At 37.0% G+C, this 19,297-nt stretch overlaps 1 protein-coding gene and 1 long non-coding RNA gene across 6 annotated transcripts; both read left to right on the top strand.

Annotated features, from left to right (window-relative positions):
• The first annotated feature begins 157 nt into the window (after positions 1-157).
• Positions 158-8,511, top strand: LOC133700697 (structural maintenance of chromosomes protein 2-1-like). 5 transcript variants are annotated; one of them, XR_009843468.1, is made up of 22 exons: positions 160-643; positions 1,212-1,892; positions 2,055-2,198; positions 2,311-2,601; positions 2,692-2,877; positions 2,963-3,127; positions 3,209-3,268; positions 3,493-3,555; positions 3,820-3,911; positions 4,095-4,191; positions 4,690-4,806; positions 4,941-5,159; positions 5,448-5,588; positions 5,663-5,830; positions 5,909-6,093; positions 6,302-6,395; positions 6,470-6,558; positions 6,717-6,942; positions 7,333-7,407; positions 7,591-7,723; positions 7,834-7,871; positions 8,264-8,511. XR_009843468.1 is itself a non-coding variant. In XM_062124323.1 (21 exons), the coding sequence occupies exons 1-20, from the start codon at positions 326-328 to the stop codon at positions 7,708-7,710; spliced, it is 3,531 nt and encodes a 1,176-aa protein (XP_061980307.1). In that variant the 5' UTR covers positions 160-325; the 3' UTR covers positions 7,711-7,737; positions 8,264-8,511. The 5 variants fall into 5 exon arrangements, 2 of the variants coding, with proteins under 2 accessions (XP_061980308.1, XP_061980307.1); XR_009843469.1 differs by having other exon boundaries at positions 7,591-7,737; positions 7,838-7,871; XR_009843467.1 differs by having other exon boundaries at positions 7,591-7,737.
• Positions 8,512-16,106: 7,595 nt separating this feature from the next.
• On the top strand, positions 16,107-17,429 carry LOC133700567 (uncharacterized). Its single transcript, XR_009843436.1, has 2 exons — positions 16,107-16,483; positions 17,036-17,429. It is a non-coding gene; the product is annotated as an uncharacterized LOC133700567 (long non-coding RNA).
• The last annotated feature ends 1,868 nt before the right edge of the window (positions 17,430-19,297 follow it).

Genomic DNA, 19,297 nt, shown 5'->3' with positions numbered 1-19,297 from the left:
CAATCGCATGGTAAAAAATCCAGATTCTGCACGGGCCTGGTTGATAAAATAATTGAACAGTCCAGTGCATCAATGATCGAACCAGGCCCAATTAAACATGGGAAAAATATCATTTTTCCCGCTTCTTTCAGAGAGAGGCTCCTCTAAAATTCAAAACAATCAAAATCCCTCCCTCCATCCAAAAAACAAAAACAAAAATCTCCACACAAACAAACTCTCCATTTCTCCCCAACCCCAACTCACCCACTCCCCGGCCTTGTCATACTGGAACCCTAAAATTTTCCCAAGCCTTTTCAATTTCAGGGGTTCTCATTTTCAATTACGAATGTATATAAAGGAGATATGTTTAGAGGGGTTCAAATCTTACGCAACAAGAACAGTAGTACAAGGATTCGACCCCTTTTTCAATGCAATTACGGGGCTAAATGGGTCTGGCAAGTCGAATATTCTGGATTCAATTTGTTTTGTTTTGGGAATAACTAATTTGCAGCAAGTTAGGGCATCCAATTTGCAGGAGTTAGTGTACAAGCAAGGACAGGCAGGGATTACTAAAGCTACAGTGTCAATTGTGTTTGATAATTCTGACAGGAATAGGAGTCCTCTTGGGTATGAAGATCATTCAGAGATTACAGTTACTAGACAGGTTAGTTTTCTTCAAAAATCAAATTGGTTTGCTAAATTAAGGGTTTAGAATTTGTGGGTTTTGCGAAGAATTGGTGAGAGAAAGGTAATGTGTTGGTTAAATTTTTGTTAGAGGCAAGAGAAATGTTTGGTTTGTATTTATGTAGCTACACATTTTTCTTTTATTTTAAAGTTGGCTTTTGATGGCGTTGGGAGGTTGCTCTGTTTTAATCGTAGAATATAATGGTTCGGTATGTTCCCTGAGTGTTCTAATTGAACGGGTCTGATTTGTTTTTTGTTTCTATATTGAATTTAATGTTGCTTCTGATTATTATAGCAATGGTAAATTTACATATATTTCTGTCCTGGTGTGTTTAGCAATTGCTTCAAAAAGACTGAACTATAATGTTTAACTAAAGTGTATAATATACTATAGACCTAAGAATGGCACTATAAGATACAGTGGTTATTGAGCTAGGCCTGCAAAAAGAGAAACTTTTTATGGTCCTGATTTTTTGAATTTAATCCAACTTGTTTGCTTTGACAGCGTTGATTTTATATGTGAAGGACTTATATATTTGTATCTGCAGATTGTGGTCGGTGGAAGGAACAAGTATCTGATCAATGGAAAGCTGGCCCAGCCTAGTCAAGTCCAAAACCTTTTTCATTCAGTGCAGCTGAATGTTAACAATCCACATTTTCTCATTATGCAAGGACGCATTACTAAGGTCTTGAACATGAAACCTCCAGAGATCTTATCAATGCTTGAAGAGGCTGCTGGGACAAGAATGTACGAGACAAAAAAAGAGTCTGCGTTGAAAACTCTAGAGAAGAAGCAGAGCAAGGTGGATGAAATTAATAAGCTTCTTGACCAGGAGATACTGCCAGCTTTGGAGAAGTTGAGGAAGGAGAGGATGCAATATATGCAATGGGCCAACGGCAATTCTGAATTAGATCGACTCAAAAGGTTTTGCATTGCTTATGATTACGTTCAAGCAGTGAAAATTAGAGACAGCGCAGTTGTTGAGGTGGAACATATGAAGGGAAAAATTGCTGAGATCGACACTAGTGCAGAACAGATGCTGGTGGAAATACAGCAAAAGGAGACGGAAATATCAAAATTGGCTGCTGAAAAGGAAGCCAGTATGGGCGGGGAAGTAAAAACTCTGTCAGAGAATGTAGATGTGCTTGCTCAAGATCTTGTGCGAGAGGTATCGGTTTTGAATAATAAAGAGGATACTTTACGGAGTGAATGTGAGAGTGCTGAAAAGGTGATGGGGCAATCTTTGCTAATTCTGATGTTTATTTTTATATGTGTAGCTTTGTATATTTGCCTCTAGAATTTGTTCGAGTTTTTCTCCTCTTCTTTTGCTTTTTTAAATGACCAGGCAGTTTTCATATCGCATTTACATTTAACATCTTGATGCTTCCAGATTGTTCACAGTATTGAAGACTTAAAGCAGTCTGTTGAGGAGAGGGCTGCTGCAGTTAAAAAGTCTGAGGAAGGAGCAGCTGATCTCAAAAGGAGAGTTGGAGAACTTTCCAATAGTTTGGAAAACTATGAGAAGGAATACCAAGTCAGTATTCATCCTTGCTTTTTTAGTTCATTTTGCTCCCTATAAATAGATAGCCACTGCATCTGACCAGCAAAACAAGTCATGGATTGAGAGTTTTAGTTGCTATGGATAGGGTGTGCTAGCTGGGAAGAGCAGTGGTAGTGAGGAGAAATGCCTTGAAGATCAACTGGGTGAAGCAAAGTATGCTGTTGGAAATGCTGAAACAGAGTTGAAACAGTTGAAAACAAAAATTAGCCACTGTGAGAAAGAGCTGAAAGAGAAAACGCATCAGTTAATGTCAAAGAATGAAGAAGCTGTTGCTGTAGAGAATGAGCTTTGTGCTAGAAGGAAAGATGTTGAAAATGCTAAATCAGCGCTGGAATCTCTTTCATATAAGGAAGGCCAGATGGAAGCTTTACAGAAGGTCTGCATGCTCCCCTTGATCCCATTTCACCTTCAGGACCTATAAATTACCTTACAGTTGATGATTATGTTAATCCAAACTTTTCTTCAGGATTGTGCATCCGAATTGAAACTAGTGCAGAAGTTGAAAGATGAAATACGAGACCTTTCGGCGCAGCTATCAAATGTTCAATTCATATACCGTGATCCCGTGAGAAACTTTGATAGGTCGAAAGTAAAAGGCGTGGTAGCTAAACTAATTAAAGTAAATGACAGCTCCACAATGACTGCCCTAGAGGTCAGTAATGCACATATCATATACTTGGTTTTGTCACAACAAATTTGTACGAGTAGTAACAACTCTTACTTGAGTTGATTTTCAGGTTACTGCAGGTGGAAAGTTATTTAATGTTGTTGTGGACACTGAGAGCACTGGAAAGCAACTTCTTCAAAATGGTGATCTCCGTAGAAGAGTGACAATTATCCCCTTAAACAAAATTCAATCCCATGCTGTACCCATTAGAGTTCAGCAGGCTGCTGTTAGATTGGTTAGTTGTTGCTTTCACCTCCTTTCCATGATTTGGTGCCATAGTCTTTTTCTCCTTTGTTGATTTTTATCATTGTATCAGGTTGGCAAGGAGAATGCTGAACTGGCACTTACTTTGGTTGGCTACGATGAGGAATTGAAGGTATATCAGCCCAGGCCTGCTCATCAAGTCAAGTGTGTCCACTTCATGCTTCTCATTCATAGTTTGTTGGTTATACTGAGTGAATAAGATCAGCAAATTATTCATGCTGTGATTGAGCTGTATGTTGCAATTATTCATACAAAATTTTCTATTTACCTTTTGTCTGAACCTGAATTTCCTTTTCTTTGGTATTGTTTTCCTACTGTTGTTGATTTTTGCTGCAGACTGCTATGGAATATGTTTTTGGTTCAACATTTGTTTGCAAAAACATTGACGCTGCAAAGGAGGTATGCTCATCTTTGTCGAAGCACTTATCTAGATTGTTTGAATGTGTGAGAATCATTTGGGGGGCAGGGGTGCTCAGTGACTTTGTCATAACCTTAACAATTTACAACCAATATATTATAACCTTAAAAATTTACAATCGGTATCCTAAACTTGGTCCACTACCAATGAGTTCCTGCAACTCTGTTTCTTAGGTGCTTATAATTATAGATACATCTTTCTTCCCTTACTTTCTCACTGTAAACTTCACTCCAATCTTTCTTCAGGTTGCTTTTAGTCGAGAAATCCGCACTCCTAGTGTCACTCTTGAAGGTGATATCTTCCAGCCAAGTGGTCTTTTAACTGGTGGAAGTCGCAAGTAAGTTGCTTTTTAGCTTACATATATAAACATGAAGAGGAAACCCTCTTTCTTCTGCTTGTTATCACCGAAACTTTAATTATTTTCTTTATTCATTTGTTTGCTCCATCAAACCACAGCTATTACTTATTAAATTTTGCTTCAAATGATTCCTCAAGGTTATACACTTTCTTTTTGTAACAGGGGTGGTGGCGATCTGTTAAGGCAACTCCATGAATTGGCAGAGGCTGAATCAAATCTCACACTACATCAGAGAAGGTTATCTGAAATAGAAGCAAAGGTAGAGTTACATCCCCTTTCATCACGTGTAAGAAGGAAAGGGGTAGGAGAGAGTCATTGTGCTCTAAGATATTTTTTCTCCTTTGTTCAACATGTAAAGAACTTCATGTGGCATCTATCTGAAGTGATCAATATGCATATTGATGCATCATGTGCTTGTGTTGAATAAAAAATATTTGGAAACTTTTCCCATAAAATGTTGATACAAGTTGCTCCATGAAATGCATTCTGATATGATACCAATGCTGTAAACCAACTCTACTCTCCAACTACATTGGAGTATTTGTTTATTATGAGAAACATTTGAGATTAATTCTGTAATGGATACATAATGAATTCTGATTTGTACTCTGTTTTCCTTGGTTATTTAATAACACACCTTTCATATCATATGTAACAGATTCTGAATTTTGACTTGCAAGATTCATGTAGCTTTTGCTGTTTGATTTTCTTACTATTTCAATTTCTTTATTGGCTTCTTTTCATCCTAAAATTGCAGATTACAGAGCTCTTGCCGGTCCATAAAAAGTTTGCGGACCTTAAAAAGCAGTTAGAGCTTAAGCTGTATGATCTTTCATTATTTCAGGGCAGGGCTGAGCAAAACGAGCATCATAAGGTTTGTAATTTCTCCTCCTTGATAATGTGTCTAACTGGTTTATTCAGTCATTATGCTGCCCCTTCTGTTTCCGCGAGTAAGTTCACTTACAATTTTTTGGTTCTTGTTTGTTGGTTTCTTTTGTGGGGTAATAGCTTGGAGAAGTAGTAAAGAAGATTGAACAAGAGCTTGAAGAAGCAAAGTCTGCAGTCAAAGAAAAACAAATTTTGTACAATGAGTGTGTTAATACAGTGTCAATGCTTGAAAAATCTATCAAAGAGCACGATAATAATCGGGAAGGCAAGCTTAAAGACTTGGAGAAACAAATTAAGGCTACAAAAGCACAAATGCAGTCAGTTTCAAAGGACGTCAAGGTAAATTTTAATATTGCTAATCTTTTACTAGACATTTCATGGTGGATCCGTGAATTATTGGGCTGAGCTGGATTTGAAGCAGCATACGCATTTTGATAAAGAATTTACAGCACCGCTTGGGCATGGGATAGTTGAAAAGATTGAAGGACACTTTTTTGGATGGAGGAAATAAAACTTTTTCTCGCAACTGTATCCTGAATCCTACATGTGCTGTCTTTGTTAGTTTAGTTCAATTCGGTATGATTCCTTAATAGCTCTTTAACATTTTGTGCACTTTCTTGTTAATAGGGGCATGAAAATGAAAGGGAGAGACTTATCATGGAACAGGAAGCAGTCATGAAGGAACATGCTTCTTTGGAGAGTCAATTAGGTGCTTTGAGAGCACAAATCAGCTGTCTCAATTTGGAATTAGAAGAACAAAAGGCCAAGGTAAACTTGGCATCTGATTTGGTAAACTTCTCAGTGTTTGGTGTACGAGTTATTGCAACGTGCCTTTCTTGCAGGTTGCTTCCACGCGCAATAATCATGATCAGGTTCAATCTGAGCTCAATGCAATCCGTCTAAAGATGAAGGAGCGTGATTCCCAAATTAGTAGCATTCTCAAGGAGCAGCAAAAACTTCAACATAAACTGAGTGAGACTAAGCTTGACAGGAAGAAGTTGGAGAATGAGGTAATTTGTTTATAGCCCTTCTTATGTACTGTCCACATTGTGACATTTGATTTATGCATTTCTCTATTTATGCAATAGGTGAAGAGAATGGAAATGGAGCAGAAAGATTGCTCTATGAAGGTGGACAAATTGATAGAGAAGCATGCCTGGATTGCTTCTGAGAAGCAGCTATTTGGGAGAAGTGGGACTGATTATGATTTTCTGTCACTCAATCCTAGTAAAGCAAAGGAGGAACTTGACAAATTGCAAGCAGAGCAATCAGGGTGTGTAACTCAAACTTTTCAATCTATGATTAACACTCTTGTTACTACTGTTGTGTTAAAACTAATATTGCTATCTTTTGTTTCTCAAGAACATTTTTTTCTTAGCCTGAGACCTCAAACCTTTTGATTCTGTTTCACATTGCTATTATTATTTGCAGACCAGAGAGCTGATCATTTTTTTCCTGTTGTATTGTTCACTGTAATGAAGGCTCGAGAAAAGGGTGAACAAGAAAGTTATGGCAATGTTTGAAAAAGCTGAAGACGAGTACAACGATTTGATGTCAAAGAAGAACATCATTGAGGTTGTTTACCCTGAATATAAAAACATTGCTGTATATTAGCTTTTCTATACTTGTGCTAATTTTGCGTTTACCAGAATGACAAGTCTAAAATAAATAAAGTGATTGAAGAGCTAGACGAGAAGAAGAAGGAGACTCTCAAAGTTACTTGGGTTAAAGTGAATAAGTGAGTTTTCTCTCACTTTGCAAGATTTCCTGCTTCTGATATTGTGTTTTAATTTTATGCCAGCATCAATTGTTTTTGTTGTTTACGATGAATGTTCTGATTCTGGATTTCACAAAATATGGCCATTCACATGCTTATAAATTTTCAATCTTTTTCAGTGACTTTGGATCTATCTTTTCCACCCTATTGCCGGGCACCATGGCAAAGCTAGAACCTCCCGAAGGTTGCAGTTTCCTAGATGGTCTTGAGGTTCGTGTTGCTTTTGGAGGTGTCTGGAAACAATCGCTGTCTGAATTAAGTGGAGGTCAACGCTCTCTGCTTGCTTTATCTATAATCTTGGCATTACTTCTCTTCAAGCCAGCTCCACTTTATATTCTAGATGAGGTATATTTAACTCGAATCATTATTTTATTGGCCCTTGGAGAATTCCCATCTTATCTTGTTTACCCTTTTAGACATGTCGAATGTATTATTAAATATATGATTATATTATATTAGATAACTCCACACTTAATCGACTTCCATAATAGGTAATGGAAGAGAAAAACTTCTCTGAGGTGGTTTTGTTGACTAGAATTTGAAAGGCACTCAAATGCTTGTGCACGTAAAAAACGCACAAGCACAGAAAGAAACTCATGTTTTTCTATGCCGAGCTATTTTATGGAATTCTTTTGGTTTTATTTTTTGTTCGCATCATGCTTTCTAAATAGATTTTAGTAGAAAGGTCATACAAGATTGATTTGCTATTGATCCAATTCTTGAGGTTGTTGACAGGTCGATGCGGCTCTTGACTTAAGCCACACACAGAACATAGGGAGAATGATCAAAGCTCACTTCCCACACTCCCAGGTCCAGTGGTTCTCTTCTGTGTTAAATGATAAATGAAACAAATTCTTAACAGTGATAGTGCATCAAATTTGGGTGACAACATGCCATCGTGCAAAATTTCTTTCCTAAAATTCATCTTTATTGTTAAGCCTATCGCACTATGATCTATTTTTCTTAAACTTTCTTTTGGATTGTATCTTGTAGTTTATCGTGGTTTCACTAAAAGAAGGCATGTTCAACAATGCTAATGTTCTTTTCCGGACAAAATTTGTGGATGGTGTTTCCACTGTACAGAGGACTGTTGCCACTAAGCAGAACTTGTGATTGCTTTAATATGGTCAGGTTCTATTGGTATATTGCTGCACTAGCATCTAATATTAATCTTTTATCGTTTGTCGGGGATCTTATTATTTTCATTTGACGGTGCTATTGATTATATTTGGACAGGTAGTGTGACACCAAGTTCCAAGATTTTTTCAAGAAAAGTGAGAAGTTTCTACCTTTTAAAATTCTTCATTTTGAAGTCGTGTTGTTTGTATTTTAATTAAATGTCACATTATAATATTGATGTTAAGCGCTTGCCTATCAGTCAAGCAACTGTCAAACTAAAATCTGTACTAGATGATTCACAGGATTTAGAAGCTTTTCTGTTCATTTAATTTATGTATTTGGATTACGGTGCTTCCGATTACTACATGAATATATTGTGTAGTTCATCCACCATTGACAAAACTGAAATTGGAGAACTACTACTTCAGTGTGATCCCTAGTAAGGGTTGATGAAATGATAAAAATAATGATGATGCATGCATATTTGCTTTCTCCCTTATTGCTTGTGTCCTGATGATTCAAACTTATGTTTGTTATGTTTATACAGATGGTTTTTTGTTTAACTCGCCAATGGAGGCTGCTGGGGCCTAAGCTGTGAATCATGCCACTGAAGCTGATTGAAATGGTGATATTTCGTTTCAATGGCCCATGGTACAATGTTAATTGTGAAAACATCTCGTTCTCATGCATGTTAATCTGTAGAATGTTCTATTATGATACCTCATAACATATACCGTTGACTAATGGCATTTTGACTATTATTTTTTAATGTTGAAGCTAATCGGTTAACAATTAGGAGTTTGGGATGGTAGTGACTAGTGCCATAGATGAGATGAAACTCTGTTTGACTGAATTATTTCTTTTGATCAAACTGGACATAGTCATCATCTCCAGAATCAACCAACGAGTTTGCTGTACCACTAAACTTTAGCAGATGGATAAATTGGCTTGTCGTTGGAAATTGAAGTTGCATTCAAATTGGCTAATCTATTGGAAACGTGTTTGTAAATTTCAGTTGGTTTTACCTGTCTCTTCGTACTATTGCTGGTTCAGAGTCCAAGAGTTTACATATAGAAGTAGAAAGGTTGGAAAAGATGGAACCCTGTTGGTTTGCAATTTCATACTAGCCATAGGCTCCATCTGCGTCGTTTCTTTGTATCTGCGTGCATGCATGGATGATGAATACGCTACAAACCAGTTTTATTTCATTATATATAGTCGTAGTACGTAGTTCCCTAGATTTTGACAGGCTTAGAAACTTTTACGCGTCTCATAATTAACCTGGTTAGCTGTAACAAGGCCATATCAACCCCTACTACATACAAAAAATCTAGGCAAGCCCATTGCTGATGATATTTCATATTGGAATTATAGGACACAGAAATACCCATGTCTGCTCAGGATTGAACTAGCCTCTCAATGCATCAATTATTTTTGGGGATGCTTAGGCTGTTAGGCATCCATTTTCCCTGTGCAGTTGTTGAGTGTTTCAAGAATGGTTTTATATTAACACTCCTTTTAAAATGCAAACCCTTTAGATGTGAAATCTGCATGAACTTTTCACTACTACGTGTTGAAAATCTTAATTTAATTAGACGAATAAAATTCATATTAAAGAACTTGAAGCTTTTGGATAAGACTGTAGGAATGATTTTATATTTTTTCTCAACAGTTTTCCTCGCTTGCCGCCGAGGCTTTTTTTTTTCTTTGTTGACATTGTCATGTGTACATATTGTTTTCTTCATGAATTCCCTAGCAGATTTGTTTCTCAACATGAGAAATTTGGGGCTTAACACTTGTTCCATCAAGGTGTGAATGCTAAAACGAGTTCACGAGAAACAGATTTAAATATGGCATCTGGATTGAATGCGTCAAATTCTAATTCAACCGACCAATTCTAAGGTTGGCAGAGAAGGGTTCCTGATGGAGATTTTTAGCATCTTTCTTGTGCGAAAGGAAACCAAGGCTGCCAACTCCACTCTCTTTCCCACTGCGTAACTTTTTTTTTTTCCTCCCTTCCAGGAAGACAACAAGGGCATCAATTCTGTCAAAAAGTCGCCAAAATTTTTAATCTTCATTTTTTGTACAATTCTATCGAAATCATCATGCTCTTAGGCAAAAAAACTATCTCATTACTTCGAACGAGAATCATTCTAATTTCATAAAAAAAGACACTTTACAGGGAATCAAGAGCAAATCTAAAGGAGTCCATGAAAATACTGTTTATACACACACAAGTCATTATGGATTTGCACTGGTTTTTTGATCCTCGGATTTTTTAGTATTTAAATTATTTTTTTCATGTAGTCCTTCGATATTAATCCTTTGACAGTATTCCCGTTCACTCTTAAGAAACTGTTTGTCGGGCTTTTAGCAATGGAAAGCACTGTTATGCGGGCAATTCACGAAGAAGAGGCAGTAGCAGCATGGACTTACCTCAGTTCTGTCCGAGCAAGTTATCCATCATATCTTGTCCTTATTACCAACAAAGGAAGCTGCAAGGACATAATTCTCGCTAAGGAGATGAGAGGCTATCTGGCTAATTACTTTTCCCCTTCTTCTCGTCCATGAAATATTGTTTGATGATCGATGACGATATTAAAATAGGTTACAAAGATAAATTTTCGTCGTCATATTGAAAGAATTTGACAGCCCTCACTCTTGGATGCAGCACAAAAACCCTTGGCGACAGCTCTTTTATTATATTATATTACACTTAGAAAAAAAAAACTAAAAAACTAAAACTCATAATGGTTTTACTGTTTCAATTCTGGATGCAACACACTGATTCATTTGATTGTGGATTGTTACAATGTGGAGGAAATGAACACTTTATGGTTTTTAATATTGATGATTTTTCTAAATACAATTATGTTTATTTAATAAAAGATAAAAGTGATGAGTTTGAGAGATTTAAAGAATTTTTTTAATAAAATTGAAAATAAACTCAATACTAAAATTAAAAGAGTTAGAGGTGATAGAAACCGTGAAAATGAATCTTAATAATTTATTAAACCCATATGTTAATTTAAACATTTAAATTATGAAAGGATTATAAATATTTAGGGATGTTTAGTCTATTTGAGATTTTAAAATACCTAAACTAGATATCATAGTTGTGACACTTGTGTTTTTTTAATTTGGGTTATGCATTCCACAATATATATATATATAAAACCTATAAACATTGAAAACAATGAGATTATTTAGTGAGATAATTTTAATTAGTCGTAATTTAAGAATTGACAAAATAGATGTTAAAACTATGTCTCTAAAAGAAGAAATTTATATGAATCAACATGAAGGCAATATAAAACATGGCCAAGAAACCAAAGTGTGCAAACTTACTATTGTTGGGAATTCGTCCGGTGATGTACTGATAGTTGCTCATAGGAGGGGTAAACACACTGACACAATATTTTACGTGGTTCGGCAAAACGCCTACATCCACGGGAGAGGTTCACTTTATTAGATATAGAGATACATGAAGGAGGAGGATTACATCCACTCTAACTCAACTCTCAGCTCACTTTGGTGCTCTTGCAACTGCTGCAATGGCAGCAAGGCTGCTGCCATTGCAGCTCACTCTTCCTCTCTATTCTTACGTTCACTTCACTCTCTCAACCCTCTCAATTTTGCTCTCACATAATGCCTCTATTTATAGGCATTTCATGGCAGCTCTTCTTGCTTTGTTGTCAACATTGGTGGCTACCAAACTCTAGCTCATTCAACAATGGTGGCTGCCAATAGTCAATGGTTGGTGCCAACCATTTGCTGCACATGCAATGGCAACCAACCTAACAATCACCCCCTTTGCCATTCATGTGGGGCAACTGTCCTCTTGCTTCTTCAGCACAGGCTTGCATCTTACAGCTCTTCCAAGCTTACCATTCCGAGAGCGTCTCCGGCCAAGTTTACAGGTACTCGCCAAACCTTTCAATCACCAGAGTCACCAAAGCACACCTTTTCTCACACAAAAGGATCACTACGACCAGATGGTCTCCCACATCACATCTGAAGAGTGTTAACGCTTGTCTCTGGAACACAACATTCCCCTTCGATCGTATCAACCATGCTCGGTCTGGAATGATTCATCAAGCCTTACACCAAGGCTTACAACACCCCCTCAACATAAATTTCTTTTTCCAAGTGCGACAGTCATTATTTGAGTATCTCAATATGATCACGAGCTCACCACTCTTCCAAGAGTCAACTCGTTCCCGGAACCTGCGCATGCCCTCTGCTCCTTCATAGCAGTCGCGTCTTAATGCTCCACAAGTCACACACTTATTGTCCAAAGCAAATGTCTTCTAGCTCATTGATCTTTAGCATGGGGGCAATATCCATGAAAGTCAATTCTGCATTTGTCTCCATACTCATCATAGCCACTTCATTGGCTATACATCTGTCCACTCATATCTAGCCATCACATTGGCTCTGAGGCGTTATGAACTGGGCTCATAACGTGGCCCACACACCTTCTCCTTAGGTGTCTCCGCTCGTCGTCATGCGGCGATCTGAAATGGAGCTCATATCGCGGCCCTCACACCTTCTCTAAGGCGTCTTCGCCCGTTGTCATGGGGCTGTCTGATCTTGAGCTCATATAAAGGCCCTCACACCTTCTCTAAGGCGTCTTCGCCCGTTGTCATGGGGCGGTCGCATCCTCCTTCAGCTGAGATGCTTTAAAGTGGCTCCAAAATTCTCTACCACCATGTGCACTATGAGAGAGATTACTGCCATTTACTACATAGAAAGAGAAAGTTGCGGTATACTCCTCGCAAACCTCCACCTCGATTTCTATGTTTGGAGCTTCTATGCCTTTCTGTTTGACAGCTCCACCTACACCAACTCTCTTTGGTGTCTTCACCTTTCGTCATAGGCGGTCGCCTTTTATCACAGGCGTTTGCACCCCCTCAATTAGGTGCCTCTGCAACAGCTCTCTTTCCATCCTTGCATGCATTGGAAAGGTCTTCGCCTGTTGTCTTCATTAAGAGCATAAAAGACTTTCTGTTGTACAAACTTTAACAGTCTCTGCTCTGAGCTTCATCTGGGAACTCTTCTTCTTCTTGCACCTGTTGTCTCATTACACTACCACGTTGGATCCTAAGGGTACTCCAGCACAATCTCCGTGTGCACTCATGCAATTTCTGTTCTCCAGGTTTCTCCCTATTCCTTTCTTATATTTGACAGCAGCTCATCCTGTCACAACACCTGTCCAAGTCAAAATAGGGTGCCAATCTTTATCCCTTGCTGTATTTCTCTTCCATTATCAGGGTCTTCATCAAATCTCCCCTCAAGAAATCACAGTCACTGAATCTAACTTCTTTGGAGAAATCACCACTTCATCAGATCCTTGAACATACAGAACCCAACTGTTCCCTTGTGCCGTCGTCTTGCTAGTCTTCAACCGTTTCATTACAAACTGCTACATATACGAAAATAGTACCGTATGGATAATCCTTCCACTAAGCAAGTTCCCAGGAAAGATTGGAGGGGTCACACTGGTCCCGCTTAAAACCCAATCTCCTAGACAGAACTTCTCAGGCCATATCTATCCATCGTACTGTCTTTCCGTATATACAACCATTTGCTAGCTTTGTCCCGGCTTTCCTTTACAAGTGATCTGGAATATACTGGTTTAATACATGATGTCTCAACATCTAGCGAGACTACCAGTTCTTAGATTCGTCAAGATTGGTCTTCATCAATTTCCACTCTTCACCTCAAATTATCCACATGATCGGGTGTCTAGAGTGTCCCAATTTTACCTTCCCTCAAGGCAATTAAAATTCTCCCCACTTAGCAGTTTAGCATATGTAATTGGGCAAATATATGCGATTTCTTCTTCTCCATCTCCATCAACCACCATGAAGACCATCGGATGCCTCATGATCGGGCAATCTCTCTTTAATAATTCACCATCACCACTTTCGGTCTCAAATCTCAACGATCGGACCGTACCATTACATCCGAAACGATCAAATTAGCTGGAAACAAGTCTGAAATCGTCCAAATCGCATTTCAGATGGCTAAGATTTGATCAAAACAATTCTGGCCTGATGAGCGGCCCAGATTCAATCTCAGATCCGGTTGCACATAGACTCTGCTGCACAGAATCTTATCCCTCGGCTCGCGGCTCGGCTCGACTCCATAAACAGCTCGGCTCATCTCGGCTCGGCTCGGCTCGCGGCTGATGACGTGGCAGGTGGGTCCCGCTGTGATGACATGGCAGATAACTGGTCGCTGACATGGCATGCCAACTGTGCATACTGACATCACAATTACATCATGCTGATGTCATCCTTGGCATGCCTGCTGTGCATGCTGACATCACAATTATGTCATGCTGACGTCATCCTTTGCATGCTTACTGTAGACTGCCACCTCGTCGGAGCGTGGGGGCGCGTGCGGGCATGTCCGATGTCTGTTTTTGACGCCGTTTTCACCAGTGGCTTCGTCTCGGCCTCCTTTACACAGTGGTATGCTCAAAACATAATTTTGACAACTTTCATTTTTGAGCAATATCAAACACCACTTAAACCATATGCTCTGATACCAATTGTTGGGAATTTGTCCGGTGATGTACTGATAGTTGCTCATAGGAGGGGTAAACACACTGAAACAATATTTTACGTGGTTCGGCAAAACGCCTACATCCACGGGAGATGTTCACTTTATTAGATATAGAGATACATGGAGGAGGAGGATTACATCCACTCTAACTCAACTCTCAGCTCACTTTGGTGCTCTTGCAGCTCACTCTTCCTCTCTATTCTTACGTTCACTTCACTCTCTCAACCCTCTCAATTTTGCTCTCACATAATGCCTCTATTTATAGGCATTTCATGGCAGCTCTTTTTGCTTTGTTGTCAACATTAGTGGCTGCCAAACTCCAGCTCATTCAACAATGGTGGCTGCCAATAGTCAATGGTTGGTACCAACCATTTGCTGCACATGCAATGGCAACCAACCTAACAACTATATCCCTATATAGCTTAAAAAAAAACTCTTAAACACTAGCTAACTGAAAAATTTTACCCTTACATGATTAATAATGTCTACAAGACAAATGAATGTGACAATAAGTTTATTGATTCCAAGCATGTAGCTAGTTACTTCATGTGATTCTAATATCCATTTATTTCCTGTTGAGAAAGATGATGACTTGATTGGTAAAAAAAAGGTGTTCTAATTTGATTGGCAAGCTGGAATATTTACCAAGTTTACTATAGTAAGCTAGGTAAATAGCATTGATATGCCATTGAGAGATGAATGAAACACTTGCTTGCTTTTTAAAAGTTAATCTTCTTAAATAATAACTTGTGGAATTTAAGACACAAACTCAATAAAAAAATTCAATTCTCAATCACTTTAATATTGAAGGATAAAATAAAAAAAAATCAATTTAAAAAACTTGTTAAAGCAGAAAAATAACAATAAAAAAAATGGAGACCAAGCCCAATAGGAAAAAAAAATAAAGGAGGATGAAACCACAAAAAAAGTCAATTTTATAAATCATTCTAAATAAAAAATAATAATAAAAAGAATGAAGACCAAATATGAGAGATGAAAAAAATTAAAGGAGGATGAAATTGAAAATAATTCCTAATTTGAAATAATTGTTTCAAATAAAAAAATTATAATTAAAAGATCTTGGACTTAATCTAAAAGGAAAATAAAATGAAGAGATGTTGTAAATTTTTTTTAGCGGCACAACAGAAATTGAGGTGAAGGAGAAAGAAATGAAGAAAAAAAAAAATTAAATCGGGGCCAAACTAAACTAAATCACCATGCACACACCATCTAGAAAGGACGAGGACACTAAGAGGAATCAAATGACATGGATGAAGAACGGTTTCGACCACTAGAGTTAGCTGAATATGTTGCCCGAAGGCGACCTTTTCATTTACCAAATACCATTTAATAATTTTGAAATGGAAAATATATTTTACCCCAAGGCCAGTGAAACCATTTTTTCCTTGATGGACAAAGGCGTAACTTTACTGTTTCAATTTACAGCGAATCACGTGTTTGCTACATAGTTTTACCAAACAGATTAGGGTTTTTTTTTTAATTCACCGTAGATCACATATATCGATTGGCTATGGTGCCGATCAAGCTAGCAGGCTTTGATGGGTGACGTGTTGCTGAGGTGCCATATAAAAGGCTTTTCTTTTAGCTTACGTGAAACCTAACAAACCAACATGCAATTCTCTTTGTGTTTCAACGTTAATTATTCACGTTTCAAACCCAAGATTTTGAGGGCAAAGTCTTGGAAGTCACGTTGGCCAAAATTCCAGACACGCAGTGGCCTTCAAATTAGATTAATGGCAACGTACGACTTGGACTTTGAGATTGTCTTCGTTCTCAGTTTTCCACAATTTCGAAGAATTCTCGCAAGGATATCTGATTAAGGATTCATGGGGCGGGCGGACCTAGCTTAAGCTGCAGGTGCCATGAAACCTCCAAACCTCACAAGATTCTCTACCCTTTAGTTTAATACATCTTGCCATGGCATTAATCCCCAAATCATCTCAGTCAACCCATGCCCCCCAACCTAGAAATTCTAGTTCCCACCCATGTATGATTATTATATATAAACACATACACACACCTATGTTCTCATCGAATGTGCTTTGTATTACAAGAACAATGGCTTCTAAGAAATTTTTGTGTTTTTGGAATGCTTTCTTGATTGTTATACTTCTTTTCTCTTCTGCAATGGGATCAAGGGATCTGTCAGAGATTGCCAGGCCTCGTATGATTCGTAAGTCGCACCTGCGCGCCTTCTTAATTTCTTGGTTCTTCAGAATGTTGCGAGTTTTTAATTCTATAATAGAAGCTAAATCGAAAGATGAGTTTATTTGAACATCTTGCATCTTCATAACAAATCTGAATAGAGATATTTAATTAGCTTAATCATCAAAGAAAAAGAAAAGAAAAGGGATATTTAGCTAATTACCTTTTAAAAGAGGACCAGAGAAAATCTTTTCTTTTTACAAGGATTAATTCTGATTGCATATGAGGGAGGTCACTTAATTCATATGATTCCAACAGTGTGCTTAGGTTATTCATACGGCATTTAAGCCCAGATGACTCTATGTAATCTACTTCCACATATTAGGGCTAACTAAATTTCTTAAGTGCCCGAAGGCATAAACGCAAGCATGCCAGTACCATATATTATCTCTGTTACAAACTCTTCTTTTGCCTTACTTACTCCATTGTTATTTGTTTGAAAAATAAATTATGTATCTCTGAGTTCCTAAAAGGAAATAAACTATGTTATGGCATAATTAATTTCTCTGTGTTCATGCAGTTGAGAAGGCTAGTAGAACTCAAAGGGGTCTTCCACAGGACGGCAATTATTTGGTTGATCCTCCACCGGCTCATTAGCTGAATTTCATGACATCTTTTATTGCGTACAAAATAACGCAAATATTTAATGGTTTAATATTGTAATATATGCATCTACAGTCAATAAATTTCTGTACGCATTAGTAAGCGTTGCTACCTTGCTATCCTGATTTTTGCCTCGCGTTATGGTGAAGGGTTGAGGCTGATATCAAAAGTTCCTGCTGCTGAAAGTTACTGTTACGTTTAGTTGTACCTTCGATTAATTTGTACTCATTTTGGATAGCTTTAGTACATCTTCTTGTAGCTGGCAAGAGAGAAATAAAGGAGACGAAGATAAAGTATCTTTTATTTTATTATGAAGAGTTTCAAAAGATTTCTGTAATTCCATATAAGATTTATCACTGAAAATATTGATATGCGTGAGAACACTTTACATGCCAACTTCTTAGATATTAACCTTCATATTCTCAATCGATACTAGCTTATCAAGAAAATGAAAAAAACAAGAATGCCACCGTATATTAATAACGACAGCCGCCGATAGCAGCAGCACCATCAACAATCTGCGCTAGCAAAGACACCATCAATAGCCATTAGCAACACCACCACCACCGACCTCCTCCCCCTTGGATCCTCACAGCACTGCTCTCCTACCATCAAATTTAATACTCTCTCCTAAGAAACCCCATGAATGAAAATCCAAAACACAAACAAATTAGGTGGTCTCTCTCTCTCACTCGTATTGTTGCAAGAGCAAAATAGAAGAAAATAAAATAAAATTTTACAAATAATAGAGGCTGAGTCTTGCCACCTTGAACATATTAGTTGAGATTGGAAATTTGGTAATGGTCTTTTTTGCTAGCTATTCACTCAACTCTTACAGTGAAAAAGATAGCTTTTATGATTGTAGTCTGAAAAAATAAATTTAGAAAAATCACTTTTAATTGTGGTTGTTTTAATTAAAATACGTGTTTGGTTAAAATTATAGTTGAAATTATTATTCAATAAAAAACATGTCCATGATATTTAGGTAAAACAATGATTGAAATTGATGTTGGTAATAAAATGATCTAAAAGAATATGTATTAATTTTTTATTTTGTAATTATATTAATGTACATTTCATTATTAATACAGTATAAGAACAACCATGCGAATTATAATACTACTAATTTTATTGTCCCATTAAACTTACTACAATGCTATCTCGAACATAATTTGTATAGGAAGGCCTCTAGTTTCTGTGGGGTTGTGAACATAGAACCACATCAATTAGAAAAATTCCCAGCAACAAAATCAAAATAAGGATCAAATTATGTAAATAATTGTTGAGAATTAAAACATATATATATATATATATATATATATATATATATATATATATATATATAATTTACCAATACAGAAACTCGAGTCTCGTCAAATTTTTAACTTACATAGAAACTACCCAACATTGATTTTTTGATTAGTTCAAAGGAGAGTGAGATTATTTTGATCTTATGGATAGCAAATTCAATGATAATAAAATTCAATTCAATAAAAAGCAAAGGAGAAGTGTAGCAAAATTAAAGCATGTTGAAGTAGCTTTGGAAATAAAAATTATGTTATTTTTTGTAATTAAATAAGATAAAATTATGGTTAGATAGAAAAGCAGATGGTAAAATATAGCCAAAGAGGCTCAAAATCAAATTGAAAAGAAAGAGGGAACGTGAGTTTGAGAAATTCAAAGAAAAGGAAAGGACAAAACGATAATTAAAAGATTAAGTTTAGTTAAATATTCAAATCAAAGAAGATGAAAATTAAATCCATACCTTATCTCAACTCCAATCAATTAAATCGAAGCTCTAAATTAATATTATCACTCTCATTGTATATGCTTCACTACAATCTTAATTAATTCCCCCTCAAATTACATGATGATCTGCAATTTATATTTATATATTTATACAGCTATTTTCATCCCTTCTTTACTGCTTTTCTTAGAATAGTAATTAGTATTCTTATGGGAAAAAAAACCCCTTAAATATCTATATATCACTAATATTCTATAGAGCCACTGAACTTGCATTTGCTTTTATACAATGTAATTATCACCTCCTCATATGCTAAGTCTTAAATAAATAAAGAATATATATGTGAAACCTGCGCGCGTCTATTTGTATTTTTTACAAGCTAGTTGTTATCTCTCACAAGTTGAGCACTTATAACCTGTTTGGGTGTGCACC

Source organism: Populus nigra, chromosome 8 (assembly GCF_951802175.1).
Source record: "Populus nigra chromosome 8, ddPopNigr1.1, whole genome shotgun sequence".
NCBI lineage: Eukaryota > Viridiplantae > Streptophyta > Magnoliopsida > Malpighiales > Salicaceae > Populus > Populus nigra.
The sequence above is the reverse complement of the archived record's forward strand: the minus strand, read 5'-3'. Positions and strand labels throughout refer to the sequence as shown.

What these genes read in the sequence shown, in the direction of transcription:
- LOC133700697 (XM_062124323.1), top strand. Translation starts at nt 326, where the DNA reads ATGTATATAAAGGAGATATGTTTAGAGGGGTTCAAATCTTACGCAACA. An exon ending in AATGTGAGAGTGCTGAAAAG is followed by an intron (nt 1,893 to 2,054) that starts GTGATGGGGCAA and finishes TGATGCTTCCAG; the next exon opens with ATTGTTCACAGTATTGAAGA. An exon ending in AGATGGAAGCTTTACAGAAG is followed by an intron (nt 2,602 to 2,691) that starts GTCTGCATGCTC and finishes ACTTTTCTTCAG; the next exon opens with GATTGTGCATCCGAATTGAA.